This window comes from Rhinatrema bivittatum, chromosome 7 (assembly GCF_901001135.1).
Source record: "Rhinatrema bivittatum chromosome 7, aRhiBiv1.1, whole genome shotgun sequence".
In the NCBI taxonomy this organism is placed as follows: domain Eukaryota; kingdom Metazoa; phylum Chordata; class Amphibia; order Gymnophiona; family Rhinatrematidae; genus Rhinatrema; species Rhinatrema bivittatum.
The window spans coordinates 64,789,856-64,807,905 of NC_042621.1; the positions used below are offsets into that span (position 1 = coordinate 64,789,856).

Here is an 18,050-nt window from a genome sequence, read left to right on the forward strand (position 1 = left end):
AAAAAAAAAAGTGTGCTGTGATCAGGTTAGGTAAAGGGACATAATTAATGAGCACCCATTTTCCTAACCGGCTGACAGCCACTTCTTCCGGGCACCTGCTGCCGAGGAGGCACTAAGGGCACACAATTTCCCCTAGAGCCTCTTTTTTTTTTTTTTTTTTACTGTGGCACCCAATTTAAATATTAAATCGGGCACTCAGGAGAAGTGGATCAGCACGTGTTAAGGGAGCAGGCGCTCAATCATGAGCGCTCATATTGTATCAGCCTGAAAGTATTTAGTCTATCTCCTACCTCCTCTGTACTATCAAGGGTGATAATTTGTTTCTCCTTCTCATCCTCAGTAGATATTTCAGCACCAGTAATGTCCTCTCCTCGCCCCCACCCCCCGGACGTCTGGAAGTCCATCCGCTCCTCGATATCAGGTTCCATTTGCAGGAGCAGAACCTCTTCCGTTAGAAGAGAAAGCAACACAATTTAGTTGAGTTCAAAAGGATTTGGAAATCCAATCTTAAATAGGTGGAACGAGAAAGTGGAAAGAGCTTAAAATTAAGACTTAGGAAAATGAGCACAGTTTAGGATGCGCTGCCTTCATTCAAAGCAAAAGAGGATCCAAGAGGGCAAAATGGTGATCTCTCTAGAAAATACTAGGGACACTACCATTGCTAACTTCAGATGGGAGAGCTGCACACCAAAAAAATGTACCAATCTGCGTCTCCCCATACCTAAAGGATTCCTGTCCAAATAGCAGTAGGGGACTAAGAATCTCTACACTAGGATGACCGCATGAGCACGTACATTGAGATTTTGGCATGCTAGTTTGTTGGGTTTACTGCGTTCAGTTACTACGTATTCTTTTGTTTTATGTAAAGCTGTTTTTGCTGTGGCCATACAATTCTATAATAAATGTTAAGTTTGCAAAATCTTGTTTGAGTATTGAGTTTTCATTTAACACAGGTAATGGAATTGAGGTAGGGATTTATATGGTGGGTTCCGATGCATGGCTGGCCGAGTCTGTGATCTACTGTTATTTGAAATGGCATTTTCCTACTCTAAGTGAAATGACAGAGAAAAATGAACATGAAAATGATATTTGCAAACAGCACACTAAAAACAAAAAGCAAAATAAAAATGAAACAAATTAACACATAAAATAAATTACTTTTTTTTGCATGCACACCCTTACTAGCAACTGTAGTTAAGGTAAGATGAGATACAATCTACTCCTCAATTTATCTGAGCCCATAGTACTTGCATAGAATTCTCCAAAATCTCATTTAAATCAACGGTAAATAATGAAGCACCATGCTAAAAACCCAGGTTCTCTGTACAGAAAGGCAGCTACTAGGAGTTTCCCCCAGCGAAAGCTTTAACTGTTCAAGGCATAATAGCCTGGGCAGATTTATTGGTTTACGTCAAGGCAAACCAGTATATCTGTTGACTAGAAAAAAAATCCAAACCTCTATAGTTAATGAATTAAGCCAATTGCAGTAGAACTGCAGTTTGTGTGGCATTCAATTCTCATTAAATGATCAATGGAAATTAAATATTAACTGAAGTGTCTTGAGCAAGAATGTGCGCAAAAGGAGGGAACGGCCCAGCGGTGGCTGCAATCACAATCCTACAGACTCGGCAAACCGTAGGGAGCAAAACCTAACGCAACAAAAAAAAAATAAAAAATTCAATAAAAGCCCTTTTTATTTAGTGTCAACAATTGCAGAAAATACAGATAACACCCCATTCCTGTACTTTAATGTAAATTACCAGGATTTACATGAAAGTGAAATAGCAACATCAATTATTACACTGATATATTCCATTGGTTGTATTAAGCCAATCCCAAAATTAACATGACATTATACAAACAAACTAAAGCAAACATTCACATTTTCAAACTCCGTGCTGGTGCACTTTGTGGCTGTTCCCATTTTTACCAATTAGCTAACATTGCTGTGCCATGTGTGCTCATTTTAGCTCTATACGTCAGCAAAAAAGTTGGACACATCAAGAACCCCCCCCCTCAAAAAAAGATAAAAATTATATTTTGCAAAATAAAATTTAATTTCCATTTGAACCTGGACTCAAAATAAGTCTTACAAGGATAGTTAAAAATAAGCCAACTCCAAATAGATTACTAGCTTGAGTTTACACAACACCAAGTTAAGCTCTCTCGTAGTCACCCTTGGGAACATACTTCCGTAGTAACAAGGGAGCATAAGGAAGGAATATAGTTACCGCTGTTCATTGATTTTCCTCGGCCTCAAAGTGTGTTTCCCATTACTCTCTATTACTTTGGACAGATTATAAATGATTAATAGTACAAACTGCATCTTTACTAGGTCATCATCCATTGCTAATTCAACGTGTGCCCATGTTTCAATGCACTCTTTACAAAATAGCTAACATTTAATTGGTGAGCATTTGGAAGACTTGTGTATAGATATGGCACTATATAAAAATTTAAAATTACAATTACATATTTATTTTCAAATATAATAGTTTATTTATAATTTTAGTACTAAAGCCACAAGAGCAAGCTGTAACGACTTCAATCCTTTACAGTTTTTATTTTTTTTTTGGGGGGGGGGAGGGCAGGGGGGTGAGAAGAAGGTGAATTTTAATCAGTCAACCAGTTGCTAAATCTAATCGGGAAGTTTCAGAGCAAAACATTTAAATATTGACAAGCAGTGAGTTAAAAATACTATGTACATCACTTTGGACAATATGACCAGCACCATTACGCAACCAGCTGTCGAAAGGCAGCTTGGGAGTCCTGACTTCTAAAATCGCTTGAGTCTGTGAAAGTACAGAAAGCTAACTGGGAAAGTTTTCAGTTGGAAGCATTGTACTTTACAGACAAGCTAAATCAGCAACAATTATACTGTACGATCCCTATCCTCAACTCAAGCAAAGAGGTAATAAGTAGGAAAGCTGCTCGGTGACAGAGGAGACACCTATCGCACAATCCGTGGCCTAAATTGCCAGCAAAAATATAAATCATGGCACAGACTGAGGCGGGAGAGATGGACACAGCAAACTCGTAATCTGGGAGGCAAGTTTCAGTCAGATTTTTGGGCCTTCCCATCACATTTCCTAAGAGTAGCAGCTTAATGCGTGCCACGCATGCTGTACAAGTGATCCATCAAGGAATACCACCATTGCTTCAGGAACAAAATTCCAAGACACGGTGGAAGGATGAATCTTTGACGACGAAGCAGCAGAGTTTCAAAACAGGATGTGCAAACTGTGCTAGGGGTTTTGGAGAACAAGCCTGCAACATCAAAAGAGGAAGGTGCCAAAGCTTCCCTTCCCGTTGCGTTTGAACTGGTTCCCCACTATAGAGACGAAGATGTCCTGAGACATCAAGTCATCAGCCTTTGTGATTCCCAGGTCACTCAGCCTTTTCTGGTGCAGCTGGCTTTTACTTTTCAAGGTAGCAAGCAGCTCGCTGGCGATCACATTATTCCCTTCTATTTGTTCGAAGATCTCACTCCCCACTTCTGCAGCACACTCCACGATGACATCTGCTTCCTGCCCATCATATGCGACAGGCTCTGTGACATCGGGCTCCGGATTTCCTGGGGCCTCCTCCACACCAGATCTTCCTCCTGTGGCAGAAGGCAGTTTAGATGTTTTACAGAAAATTACCTGGAATTCTAATCAGCTTAGAAAGGGTTTTGGGGTTTTTTTTGTGATTCCTAATTTTGTATATTAAAACTGGTTTATTATTTCTTCACAACACACTAGGTATGACATCCCACTGAAGGGCTGTGAACAAGAATTTTGTCACTCCATTTTTACACTGATTTCAATTCAACCACAGGCAAATCAAGGGCCAAATGGATTCTGAAAGCAACTGGGGTCAAAATCCAATAGTGATCTTAAAAAAAAAAAAAAAAAGCTGAACATACCTAAATGGAGAAATTTAGTCTTATCTTTTATTTCCTTGAATCCTGTTAGACCACACCAGACATGTGGAGAAGAAAACCAAAACTCTTCAGTGACATCACTGGTTTGATTGGTGCAGGTAAGGCACTTATCAGTAACCTTATGTCAAAGCAATGAAGTAGACAAAACTTCCAAAGAGAAACTGTGAAACAAACTGAAATATTAAAATTTTCCAATGGGAGATAACCCTTCCCACATCCCATTCTCAGAACAGTATTAGGGACATGAACAACAGAAAAAACAAGAAATAGCCGAAAGACAGGAAGCACAGAGAAACCTCAGATTCACTTCTTAGAGGGAAACCGTACTTCTGAAGAACTCCAGATGCCCTCATCCAGAGGCCCCGGTTGCAGGGAGAGAGGTGGCGGGAGACTCCGTGCCTCCATCGAGGCTCTCTCTCTGCATCCCTGAACGTTCTCAAAATCCTTGTCTTTTTTTTTTTTTTTAAAAGATTCCCTAAGGAATGAATACCAGCACACTAAAAACCTAACACTAAACCCAGACTAAAGGTTTGCACCTCCACCATCTGCTGGAGACAGAAAAATACTGACAGACTAAGTGGCACCTCAGGGGTATAGGATGGAGTCAGGTAAAACTTCTCTGTCTCCATCTGCTGAAGGGGGGGCAAAACCCAGGAGTCTGGACTGATCCGGGTACATTTTAATTTAATTTTTTTTTAAAAGAGCAGAGGCATCAATTCCTCTCTATGAGACCAGAGGCATGAAACATCTCTGGTGTCAGGCAAGCCAAAAAAGGGGGAGTGACTGGACCACCAGTATCACCCCAAGCCAGGCAAAAAGGTCACCGGGACTAAGGAATCCTAGGCTGAACACTCAAGGGGAAAATCCCCCCTAGGACCCTATAAGAGCTAGGAGACAGAATTGTCTCACTTGGTAACAGGTTTTGATATCCTTTTTTTTAAATTTTTTTTGTTAAGAATTAAGTAGGTAATACTTGCTTGATCCTGAGAAAGTAGGGGTATGAAGGGAAAACCTCACAGAGAGAAAAAAAAGCTAAAGAAAGAGAACTGCAGGTTCAACTGCCCTCATCTGCTGGAGACAGAAATACTGAAGGGACGCAGGGTGAGCACTGTCCTGATATAGAATACCCTTCCAGTTTTTCTCTGTCTCCATCTGCTGAACAGGAGGCTCAACCCACTGTCTGGACTGATCCGGGTACGTACAGGGAAACAAGAGATACATCTGCATACAACTGAGGCAGTGCATGCAAATCTATCATGTATTTTCATTGTGGATATACTGCAACTCAGATCTGTTTGTAATTCAAGGAAACTAATTGGCCATCCCCTCTTTCCCCACATCTGCCTCCCTGCCTTCTAATAGCCCCCCCATCCATATCTGCCCCTGCCTTATTACCTTCCCATCAGCCACATTCTCTACCTCCCCCTCGCCTCTTGCTACTACCCCCCCCCATTCCTATCCACAGCATCTCTCAACACAAATACACCAAATTTGCCCTTTAGGTTTAAAGTTTTGAGATCTGATCACCAGATTATCCTACCTTCAACATCAGCTACATTACTTTTCATAGAGATAGCCGCAGGCTTAACCAAGATGACAGCATAGCCCTCATTGTTATGTATGACGTTATTCTCCATGGTTATTTTTGGAATATCATAAACTTCATCGATAAAATCCTAGAACAGATTAAGCAGCAGCAAAGTGAAAAGAAAAACCCAAAATGACTGTCATATCCCATGTTAGAAAATACTTTGCAATTTCTTTGAAGTTAAGCTCAAGCAGATATTGAAGCACTAATGAGAAGGGTGATGAATTTTTATTTTTTTCTACAATGTATTTTTAGAATAAAATAGGTTTTGTAGCTTATCAAATCTCCTAGGACTGGGAGTTTGTAGACAGCATTTAAGGATGCTCTCACCTTGATGAGAATACCCTCCTTGCAATGGTGAATTCCATTGCCAACCAAGCTGCATGTGCTCCCTGGATAGATTTCTACTCCAGCGCCCTGTAAAGCAATGGTATATAAACAGAGGCATTAGAACACGTAGACATTTCTATCAGTCTTACATCATTCTTGCCTTTCAGCTTCATGAGGGCACATGACATGCTAAACATAACTTGATCCTAAGCATTTCTACCTAAAATTGGGAGATTCATGTTAAAAAGCACTTCGCCAACTAACTCAGAAGTTATCTGACTAAATGAAGATTTAGGCACTTATACAGCTACATTTCAGCTGGATAAGTTAGCCGGCAAGAATTTAGCAGGATAAGTAAGGGGCATTCCAGGGGTGTAACTGGGAAGAGTTGAGTTAACCAGATAAGTTATCCAGCTAACCTCTGGTCAGACTGAAGACCTGTCTTAAAGTTAGCCAGATATATTCAGCAGCGCAACCATGCCGTTGAATATGTGGGCTAAGTTAGGTGGATAAGTTTATCCAGCCAAGGCACACAGTGGCGAAATATGGACCTATCAGTTACTAGTAGCAAAGAATGGGCTTGCTGCCACAGAAGCAAAAGGGAAGCTGTCACATCAGTACCCAGGAGAAATAGGGTTAAGTGGTATCTTCAAGAGCCAAGTACTAGTTCTAGATCTTGAGAAAAGGTGAAATATAGCCGTATTTACCACTGCAGCAAAAGAAAATTATTCCTTACCTGCTAATTTTCATTCCTGTAGTACCACAGATCAGTCCAGACAGTGGGTTATGCCCCCCTTCCAGCAGATGGAGTCAGAGAAAACTTTGAAGGGTGCTCCCATATAAGCTAGTGCACCCTCTGTCATCCTTCAGTATTATCAAAGCCTGAAGAGACAAGATGGATGGATCAAGGTATAAAACCCTTTCAACTTGAACTGTACAGTGTATACTAAACTTTAAGAGGCAACTAAACTTGCAAAATGTACCATGAAACAGCCACTAGACACGTGGTATTCGGAAAACAATGAGCAGAGAGACAATCCCAATCCCATAAATCCTTAGGGTGGGCGTCTGGACTGATCCGTGGTACTACAGGAACAAAAATTAACAGGTAAGGAATAATTTTCTTCTCTGTACGAACCCGGATCAGTCCAGACAGTGGGATGTACCAAAGGGTGGGCCCTGGATAGCCCTGCTCGAATGACCCGATTGCCAAAGGAGCCTAAAACCGGTGGCTGTAGATTCAAACGATAGTGCCGAGCAAAGATATGTAAAGACTTCCAGGTGGCTGCTCGGCATATCTGAGGCGAAACGGATTGACTCTCCGCTGAGGAAGCCACGTGAGCTCGGAGGGAATGGGCCTTGATGCCCACCGGAGTCTGTCGACCGGCACCAATATATGCTGAGGCGATGGCCTCTTTCATCCAGCGAGCAATGGTGAGTTTCGAAGCCTTGGCCCCCTTCTTTGGGCGACTCCAAAGTACAAAAAGATGATCCGACAAGCGAAAGTAATTTGTGGCCTCCAGATAGCGAATGAAGATGCGCTTAACATCAAGCTTGCATAGCTCATGGGAATCTTCAGTTGAGAAAGACTGGAGTTCCACCGTCTGATTCATATGGAATGCGGAAACAACCTTGGGCAGGAAAGAGGGCACTGTGCGCAAGGAAACTCCTGAATCCATGATAGGGCTCCCTGCACGATAGCTCCTGAAGCTCCGAAATCCTGCGGGCAGAGCAAATAGTCACCAGGAAGACTGTCTTGAGCGTAAGATCCTTGAGGGTAGTGGCTCGTAGCGGTTCGAAAGGTGGGCCGCCTAGAATTCGAAGAACTAAGTTGAGGCTCCATGAGGGATACAGAGCGTGTACTGGAGGCTTAACATGTTTTTCACTACCTTGAGAAATCGGACGATGTCCGGGTGAGAGGAAAGGGGGGTTCCCTCCCGGTGATGGATCAGGGAACCGAGGGCAGCCACCTGCACCCTCAAGGAATTGTAGTCCAATCCCTTATCCAGGCCCTGTTGCAGGATTGACAGTATCTGAGCCACTGAGGCGCTCTGCAGAGAGACAGGTATGGAACCACACCAGGTCTCAAAGACCTTCAAAACTCAGACAAAGGCAATGGACGTAGAAGTCTTCCTAGCCTTGAGGAGGGTCGAGATCACAGCCTCCGGGTATCCTCATCTTCTCAGCCAGTACCTCTCAAAAGCTAGGCTGCAAGACAGACGTGATCTGCCTGGTCGAAAAATACTGGCCCTGGCACAGTAAGTGTGGTAGATGTCCCAGGCGAAGAGGGCCGTCCACTTTGAGGTTGACCAAGTCCACGACCACGGCCGACATGGCCATTCTGGCGCCACCAGAATTACTGGACCGTGGTGACTCAACTCTTCGGATTACCTTTCCCATCAGGGGCCATGGCAGAAACACATAGAGGAGAATGTGCTGCGGCCAGGGAAGGACTAAGGCATTCACTCCCTCTGCGCCGTGCTCTCTTCTGCGGCTGAAGAATCACGGAGCTTTGGCGTTCCATAGAGTGACTATCAGGTCCAGGTGGGGAGACCCTCACCGACTGAATAGAAGTGCCACTGCTTCCTCAGCGAGTTCCTACTCTCCGGGATCTATGTGTTGACTATTCAAGAAGTCAGCTTGAACGTTGTCCACTGCTGTGATGTGAGAGGCAACTAGGCGGGAAAGGTGGACCTCCGCCCAGGCCAGCAACTTGTCATTCTCCCGAGAAACACGACGACTTTGTTTCCCCTTGACAATTGATGTACGCTACTGTTGTTGCATTGTCTGACAGAATCAGAACCGCCCGACACTGGACTAGGGGGAGAAAATGCTTCAACGCCAGGCGCACCACTCTGGTCTCCAAGCGCTTGATCGGCCAGGATGCTTACAACTCCGTCCACGTCCCCTGTGCAGATTTCGTCTGACAGACCGCTCCTCAACCGGAGAGACTGGCGTCTGTGGTGACAATCATCCACTGAGGGACTGCCAAGGTTACTCCCTTTAACAAATGATCCAGGTTCAGCCACCAGGCCAGACTGTCCTTGATCCTCTCTGGCAGTGGGAGGATGACCTGAAAGTCCCGAGAAACCAGTTTCCAGCAGGAGAGCAAGGCTCTCTGCAGAGGACGCATATGCACAAAAGCCCAAGGTACCAGATCGATAGTGGACGCCATAGTGCCCAGAACCTGAAGATAATCCCAGGCTGTGGGAAGAGAGAGCAAAATGAATCGCTGTATCTAGGAGATGAGAGCCCGGGCCCGATCCGGACGCAGCAATCCCTTGCCCACAGCTGTATCGAAGTGTGCTCCTAGGAAGTCCAGGGACTGAGATGGAGTAAGGCTGCACTTGGAGAAATTGACCACCCATCCGAGGGACTGAAGGAGATGCAACACTATAGCTCATTGACCCTGGTCCAGGGACTTTGCCCGGATGAGCCAATCATCCAAATAGTGGTGAACCAGGATTCCCTCCCTCCTGAGGACTGCTGCCACTACTACCATTACTTTGGTGAAGGTAAGGGGAGCTGTCGCCAGTCCAAAGGGCAGGGCTTGGAATTGAAAATGCTGTCCCAGAATCTTGAAGCGAAGGAAGCGCTAATGCGCCTTGAGGATGGGAATATGGAGATAAGCCTCAGTCAGATCCAAGGAGGCCAGAAATTCTCCGCTGTGTACCGACGCTATCACTGAGTGTAAGGTCTCCATCTTGAAGTGTAGGATCCAGAGGGCTTTGTTGATCATCTTGAGATCCAGGATTAGACGGAAGGAGCCGTCCTGCTTCGGGACTACAAAGTAGACTGAGTAATGGCCGGCTCCCACTTCCGGAGGAACCGGGCGAATTGCTCCGAAGGTCAGGAGCCTGTCGAGTGTCTGGCGTACTATGAGATGTTTCTGTGGTGGTCCGCAGGGAGAGAATAGGAACCTGTCTCTTAGAGGACAAGCAAAATCTAAAGCGTAACCGTGCTTTAGAATATCCAGGACCCACTAATCCGAGGTAATCGACCCACTCCTCTTGGAAGATGGAGACAGCCCCCTATCCTGGAGTGGCACAGCCTCATTGTGAAGATTTGGGAGCTGCCCCCTGGGGAAGATTATCCCGGGCCGGTCTTCGGCCATGAAAGGAATGAGACCAGGACTGGGAACGCGAAGAGGGCAGATGAGCGGCGGCTGTTCTTGGTTGATGGAACTGGTGGAGAAGGCCCTGGAGGGATTGTGGATCCTCAATATCCAATTCCTGCACGACATATGAGATGAGCGGATCCAACTCATCCCTCTGGAAGAGATGCAGTACCCGGGGATCATCCCCTTCCATCTGAGAGGATTCATCCAGGTCTTGGTCCTGGAGAGTGCCTTCAGGAAGAGGAGCCAAGCCCCCCGGAGGATGATGGACCACACTGAACCTGGAGGCATCTTGGTGAACCCCAGGTCCTGAGGCCCCCACTCCCTGAGGGAATCCCAGAGGATCAGCCATCCTGCTCACACCTTAGGAGGCGGCCCTGTTGGATCTTGCTGCTGTCCCATTCTGGCTAGGTAGGCATTGTGCATTAAAAGCACAAAATCCGCCGAAAATGGAGGTGGTCCAGAAGAAGGCACCGAGGGGGGGGGGGGGTCTCCTGCGGGTGGGTTGACAGGGATCAGGATTGGTGGCAGCACTGAAGAACCGGCGTCCGAATCATATCCTGGCTGCTCTGGAGCAGTCAGCTCAGAATTAAAGATGGCTGCCGTTCCAGCGCTCGGCGGGATCGGGGCCGGCCTCCGTGCATCGAGGAAAGCCATTGCCCGTGAACCTGCTCGTCCTGCCAGCCACGAGGAACCCTCCCCACCAGGGAGGCAATTTGCACAGATCCCCTCGCGGGAGAGCCAGGCTCTCCGCACGCGCAGCATCTCGAGGACCGCGGCATGGGCCTGTGAACTGAGTTGCAGACAAATCGCTAGTGAATGGCTGCGAGGAGCAGGGGAAAACCCCGTCTGCAGCACTACTCCTTCTCCCCGACCTGCCTGAATTGCTATTTACACCATACAAAGGAATGTTGCGTCTCTGTGGAGGCTGCCCCGAGGCAAAACGATTTCTCAGGGCAGCAGGAAGGCTCGGAGGAAAAGGGGGAGAGGCTGGACCACCAACTTGCACCCGGGGGATTACAAATCTAACCTGCAAGTAAGAAAGGTACAAATTTTTACCACCACAAAGCAAATACAGCAATGGAGACTGAAAAACAGCTCTTCTTGCAAGTTAGTTTGCTGGACCCTAGACAAGGGTCTGAGTTTTCCCTGTCTTTTTTTTTTTTTTTAAACTATCCTCTGTTAACCTTGATCCATCTTAAGATAGGAAGAAAGCTAAGAAAGAAAAGAGCACTAAATTTAGCTTTTCAGAAGTCTTAGTGGGGAACTAGAGTTCAGCCACTCATCTGCTGGAGTCAGAAGAATACTGAAGGATGACAGAGGGTGCACTAGCTTATATGGGAGCACCCTTCAAAGTTTTCTCTGACTCCATTTGCTGGAAGGGGGACATAACTACTGTCTGGACTGATCCGGGTACATACATGGAATGAAAGGCTAAATACAAACCTTCAAATTAAAACGTGCTACTAGAGCAAGCTATTGTTCAAACTGTCCTTTTTACGTCAGGATTTGTTAGGCCTGTTAAAAAGACCCTCAATTTAAGGGTTCTCCTTATTTAATGCAGCACTTCCAACAATATATGGGAACAGTGGCCATGTTGGAATGGTTTTGGTGGTTGTGATGCAGCTATGCATGCAAGAAGATAAAAATAACTGACTGAAAACAGGTTTAAACTCTAAAATCTTTGGGCTAGCTCAGAATTCACTATCCCTGGCTGCAGGCATCTGTGCAAGAGCATTTCAACATCTCCAACTTTTGGGTTGTTGGAGCTGAACCAGGACTTTAAATATTCCATCCTTTTATCACTAGATAGGACCTTACAAACCAACCAAAAAAAAAAATGGACATGACCAAAAAAACAGAAGGGTCATACCTTCCAAAGGTAAGTAATAAGCAATAAAATAACTCGCCTCAATTCGAGGGAGGAGGGAACAGGAATCCACTTTATTTCTCAGTATAAGAAACTAAGAAAGCAACAGGAAAGGTATTTAATGTCAGACCTTGGCACCATATAGATCACAATAATTCATGGACAATGCTGCTGATGTTCGAACTGTAACTCCAGTCGTCTCACACTGCAATACACAGTTGTCCAGTGTAGTCGTTCCTTGCTGTATGCCTGCAAGGAAAAAGCAACTTCACGTCACAATGGGCTATGGGGAAGTGGATCCAATCTGGTGACACCAGTACATAAAAAAAAAAAAAAGAGGCAAGGCAGAGAGCAAAATGGATGTCTTTCCTCCCCTACCCCAGAAAAGAGCTTGCAGGAAGAGGAGATAACTCCCCTAGCTCTGTTGCAGCTCCCCCAAAAGAAAAACCAAAAGAAAAGAGGAAGTAGTACACAAAATGTTAAAGCCACTAAAATATTTGTGTGTGAAATAAAGCCAATTTTGCAATGCCACAAAAAAAACAAAACCAAAAAACAAAACAAAACATTTTTGTATATTATCCAGACATCTGCTCTCTTGGCAAATGGAACCCAAGCAGTTCACATGCCAAAACAGGCATTTCGAATCACGAGCAGGTGCAAAGAACAGAGGAATGGAGACATCCACCACTCTAGGCTGTCAGAAAGATATAGCAGAGTTGCTTACCTGTGTTCTCCAAGGACAGCAGGATGTTAGTCCTCACACATGGATGGTAGCCCTCACGCATGGGTGACATCAGATGGAGCTCCGACGCGGAAAACGTATGTAAATGTTTCTAGAAATTTGACTAGGCTAGGCACACTGGGCATGCCCTATAATCACGTTTCCACGCAGGGTCCTTCTTCAGTCTCATAAAAATAGAATTGCAATTAAAATAACAGGAGAAACCCCAGCTCTGTGGGATGGCAAGTGGGTTTTGTGAGGACTAATATCCTGCTGTCTTCAGAGAATAACTGTTACAGGTAAGCAACTCTTTCTCCGAAGACAAGCAGGATGGTATAGTCTTCACACAGGGGTGTATCCCTAGCTACAGGCTGCTCCCCAACACAAAAAGGGGACCAACAGACACCTGTCCAGGTGCCAACAGCACACCACCACCAGTGCAGTTGGTAACAGACCCCAGGTTGGGTTCTAGACTCCAAATAGATTCCGAAGGACAGATTGGCCAAATTTACTGTCACGTCAGCTATCCCTATCCAGACAGTAATACGACGTGAATGTGAAGTGAGCCCAGTGACGCTGCCATGGCTGTCAGATTGAGCCTTGACATGACCCCCAAGATGCAGTCCCACCTGGGCATATCAGAAGGAGATGCAATCTGCTAGCCAATTGGATAGAGTCTGCTTGGCAACGGCAACACCCAACCTATTCTTGCCATAAATAAATAAATAAATAAATAAATAAATAAATAAATAAAGTTGGGTGGGCTGCCTATGGGTTTCTGTCTGTTCCAGATAGAAGGCTAAGGTTTGCTTGCAATCCAAACTGTACAGTGCTCGTTCACCTTGGTGCGAATGGGGCCTGGGAAAGAATACTGGCAGAACAAATGACTGGTTAAGATGGAAATCCATCATCATCATCTTAAGCATGAACTTAGTGACATCTATACTAAATTTTATCATGATAGGGTGGTCTTGCTATGCACCCTAAGGCCTGGAGCTTGATAACCCTGCATGCTGAAGTGACTGCCACCAAAAATATTACCTTCTAGGTCAGGTACTTTGGGTCACTGCTGCACAGCAGCTCAAAAGGAGCTTTCATCAGCTGAGCTAACACTATGTTGAGGCCCCAACATAGTGTTAGCTATGTTGGGGCCTCACACAGTAGGAGGCCCTAGGGGAGACTTCAACTGAAGCAGACCCCACATGAAACGTACAACTATATGCTGTACAGAGATGGACGTACCATCTACACCTTGGTGGTATGCGCCAATTGCATTCAGGTGAACTCTAATGGAGTTGGTTTTCAAGCCAGCCTCCAATAGGCATAGAAGGTAATCAAGCAGTTTTTGTGTGGGGCAGGAGAACAGATGTAGGGCCTTCTGCTCACACCACATGGAAAACCTCCTCCACTTCAGTCCATAGGACTTGCTAGTAGAAGGCTTTCTAGAAGCCACCAGGACCTGAGACACATCTTAGGAAAGATCATGCAACTGCAGAATCAATCTCTCAATATCCAGGCTGTGAGCGACAGGTTGAGAAGTTGCAACTTGCCCTGATCTTGTCTGATGAGATCAATTTCCAGATGGACATCTCCCACAGGAATGAAAAACAGACCTGTCTCGGCCAATGAGGATCAAAGTCCCCTGGTCCTTGTGAAGCTTCAAGAGAGTCTTCACCACTAAGGGAAGTTGAGGATACGCATAGAGAAGAACCTTACTCCAATGACGGGCAAGGGCATCTGATGCTGGTTTGCCGTACAGGGAGCACAACCAAGGCACCTTCCTATTGTAGGGAGACACAAACAGATCTACCCCTGGGCTCCCCCAGAAGTGGAACATCCAATTCGCTACCCCCCTGGTCCAAGGACCACTCATGGGTTCTGAAGGCTCGACTCAACCTGTTTGCTTCCACGTTCTCCGTCCCAGCCAGGTACATGGCCCTGAGCACCATCCCGTAGGACAGGGCCCACAACAAGATCTGGACCGCTTTGGAACATAGGAGGTACGATCCCATGCCTCCCTGCGTGACATACCACTTGGCTACCTGGTTATCTGTCTTGATCAGGACAACTTTGTGGAACAACCGATCTTTGAAAAGCCCATAGCGCATACCGGATAGCCCAAAGCTCCATAAGTTTGACGAGCATGTTCCCGAGCGTACTAAAGATCCTGGATGCTGAGCCCATCTACAGGAGCTCCCCACCCCTGGGTAGATGCAACTGTGGTTTGAACAATTTGAGTAGAGGGACTCTAAAACAAGATCCCATATGTTCCTAATTGGAAGGTACTCTCCATCAAGACAATGAGTTCCTGAGAGACTGAGTAACTCTGATGCAATCCTGGAGGCTCCGAATGGCCTGGTGCCAGTGACTTCAAGGTCCACTGGGCTCCTCGCATGTGTAAATGTGCCAGGGGAGTAACACGGATGGATGCGGCCATATGGTGCAACAGCTTCAAGATTGCCAGACTGACACCTGCTGGCTCTGTTGAATCTCTGCCACCATGGTTGCCACAGCGATGTCCCTCTGGCAGAGCAGAAAGGCCTTGGCCTGAGCTGTGTCTAGCAGGGCTCCTATGAAGTCCAATTGAGGTGACGAGCTGAGATGGGACTTTGGGTAGTTGAGAACAAGCCCTAGTGACTCCAACACATGACTGGTCAAGTGCATGGACCTGATGGCTTCTGCCTAAGATGTGCTCTTGACCAGCCAATCGTCCACATAGGGGAAGACATGCACTTCCAGTCTACAGAGGTGCGCTGCCACCTCGACCAGACATTTTGTGAAGACCAGTGGGGTGGACACCAGCCCGAACGGCAACACTCAGTACTGAAGGTGCTGGGTTCCCAGCATAAATCGGAGATACTTCCTGTGACTGGGGAAGATCTTGATGTGAGTTTATGCATCCTTTATGTCAAGGGAGCAACGCCAGTCCCCTTTTAGCAAGAGGGGGCTCAAACTGTCCAGGGAAACCATCTTGAACTTTTCTCTTTTTAGAAATGTATTCAAGGCCCTTAGATCTAGGATGGGACAGAGTTCCTGTTCTCTTTGGAATCAGGAAGTACCTAGAGTAGAATCCCCACCCTCTTTGCCCTGGTGGTATGGGCTCGACCGCTCTGGCCATTAAGAGGGAGGACAGTTCCACTTATAATACCTCCTCATGTGCTACTGGCCCCCAATGTGGGCACAGAGGGAAATTTGGCAGGACACCCAATAGATTTAATTGGTACCCCTAATGGATGGACAGAACTCACTGACCAACTGGTTTGTGAAGAACTACAGCCTGCCCCTGACTGGAGGGTCTATCGTCCCGGGTATGGGCAACTGGCTTATGTTCCCTGCGGATCAGTCAAAACCCCATCCCTGGAGTTGACTGAGGAGCCAGCTGGGGCCTAGGAGCTCTCTGCTGCCTAGAATGGCCAGGGGAGCAACGATGGTGCTGGCAGGATTGAGGAGGCAAAGGATAATACTTCCCTTGGCAAAAGACAGACTTCTTGGGCCCCGGCCTTGATGGCCTCTTGGATGAGGATGGGTCCGAAATGCTAGCGGAGAGTTGGAGGAGGCTTTCATGGTGGTCCCGAAGCTGGGCCACAGCACCCCTCACCCTATCTCCAAAGAGATTTTCTCCAGTGCTGGGCACGTCAGCAAGTCTTTCCTGTACCTACGGTCAGAGATCAGAGGTCTAAGCTATGCCATTCTGCGGGCAGCGATTCCCGCTGCAGAGACTCTTGATGCCATCTTGAAAACATTGCAGGTTGCATGGACCTCATGTTTTCCACATTCCAGACCCTTGTGCACCGGCGACATGAGGGTGTCTTGCTGCTGTTGAGGCAGCTGCTCAGCCACTTCCTGCACCTGCTTCCAGATGACCTGCGAGTACTAGTAGATCTGGTAGGCAGCAATTCGGGCAATAAGCAAGATGCCTTGGAACACCTTCCTCCTAAGAGTGTCCATTGATCTGTGGTTCTTCTCCAGGGGCGCCAACGAATGAGTCTGAGCACTTGGCCCTCTTGAGAGCAGGCTTGACCAACTGGTGAGGCAGCTGATGTCTATCAAATACAGAAGTCTTCTAGACAAGGTAGATTGTTAATGGGAAGCACTGTGAGGGAGTATTCCCATATCCTCAGCAGCAACTCCTTAAGGATCTCTTGGAACAGGACTGCCGTGATTTCCTTAGGAGGCTCCAAGAACTGAAGGATCTCAAGCATTTTGTGCCTGGCATCCCCCTCTGTCAAAAGCTGAAAAGGGATGTCCTTCACCCTCACAAACCCTGCAAAGATTAAGTCCTCAGGCAGAGACTTCCTTCACTCATCTGGAGGAGAAGGGTCTGACGGGAGACCATCAGAGTCCTCAGAAGAGGACTCTGTTGGATCATCCCCCAGGGGTCATAGGGACCCTCATCCTCACTGTATGCTTCAGGGTATAGGGCCTTATATGCTAGATCTACATCCAAAAGTGCAGGACAACTGGACAGCATGGCATGTTCAGGATCCGTCATCTCTGCCAGACTTGATGGAGCTTCCTCCTCAGAGGAACTGGCAAACACTACCGTATCGGTAGGGGAGGCCTCGGTGCCCTGGAAAACAAAGTCAGCTGGGTCGATAATGCACAGATGAGCACATTGAGCTTCTCCAGAAGCAGAACAAGGATAGGCAGCACCGGCTCTGGTACAGTCTGTGCCACGGAACTGAAGCTCTGCATCACCCGCTCCACTGCTGGCTGGACTGTGCTCCAGCTCCTCCTCGATTGTTGCTGATGCTAACACTGACTGGGAGAAAGGAGGGTGGCCAGATCTTCCTCGGACCTGCAAAGGGGGGGGGGGGGGTGGAGAAATCAGCGACTGGCACCAGGACAGGTGGAGAGCGTCACGGACCCCGGGTATTGATAGAGAATGGGCACTCCTTCCCATGTGGCCACTTCAGAGGCATTGTTACAAAAGCCAGTGCATCCTCATGCCTGGCACCATGCTGATGCTTCTTAGGTTTCCCTCTATGCTCAGCCCGGTCTTTCCACGGTGCTGTAGTCAAAGATGACAAACTCAGTATCCTCGGCCCAGAGGAAATAGACAACAGTCTCTCTCTGGCACCCCTATCCACCGGCAACATTAATGGGGTACATAAGCGGCAACTCTGGATTCATGTGATGTCCCTAGGCAGAGGATGCACACCTCATTAGGATCAGTGATAGACATGGTCCTTAGGCACTGGGGGCATCGGCGGGAAACCGGACATGGCCATGACAGAGCGAAGCAAAAGGGACGCAAGTCAAAAGCGATGGAGATGGGTGTAAATGGTCGGTGGGCACCAAGGCACTGCCACCACGGGAGGGGGAAAAAAAAAATTGACCGCAAAAAGAAACTTGCCCGAAACAATAAAAACCCTGACAGGGGACACCACGGGAAGGCACCGAGAGGGATCTGGCAATGAAGGAAAGTTTGGGTACTTGGCAGGTTCTTGTGGCCTGGTTTGGCCTCTATTGGAAACAGGATAATGGGCTTGATGGACC

At 46.8% G+C, this 18,050-nt stretch overlaps 1 protein-coding gene across 1 annotated transcript in view; it reads right to left on the minus strand.

Moving 5' to 3' along the window:
- Window positions 1–1,680: 1,680 nt before the first annotated feature.
- SHCBP1 (SHC binding and spindle associated 1) overlaps window positions 1,681–18,050 on the minus strand; it is a 63,021-nt gene continuing 46,651 nt past the window's right edge. The window contains exons 10-13 of the mRNA XM_029608454.1: window positions 11,961–12,079; window positions 5,844–5,930; window positions 5,466–5,601; window positions 1,681–3,604 (exon numbers count right to left, since the gene is read on the minus strand). Coding sequence (XP_029464314.1) covers window positions 3,276–3,604; window positions 5,466–5,601; window positions 5,844–5,930; window positions 11,961–12,079 — 671 coding nt within the window. The 3' untranslated portion in view covers window positions 1,681–3,275. The remainder of the gene's footprint in view (window positions 3,605–5,465; window positions 5,602–5,843; window positions 5,931–11,960; window positions 12,080–18,050) is intronic.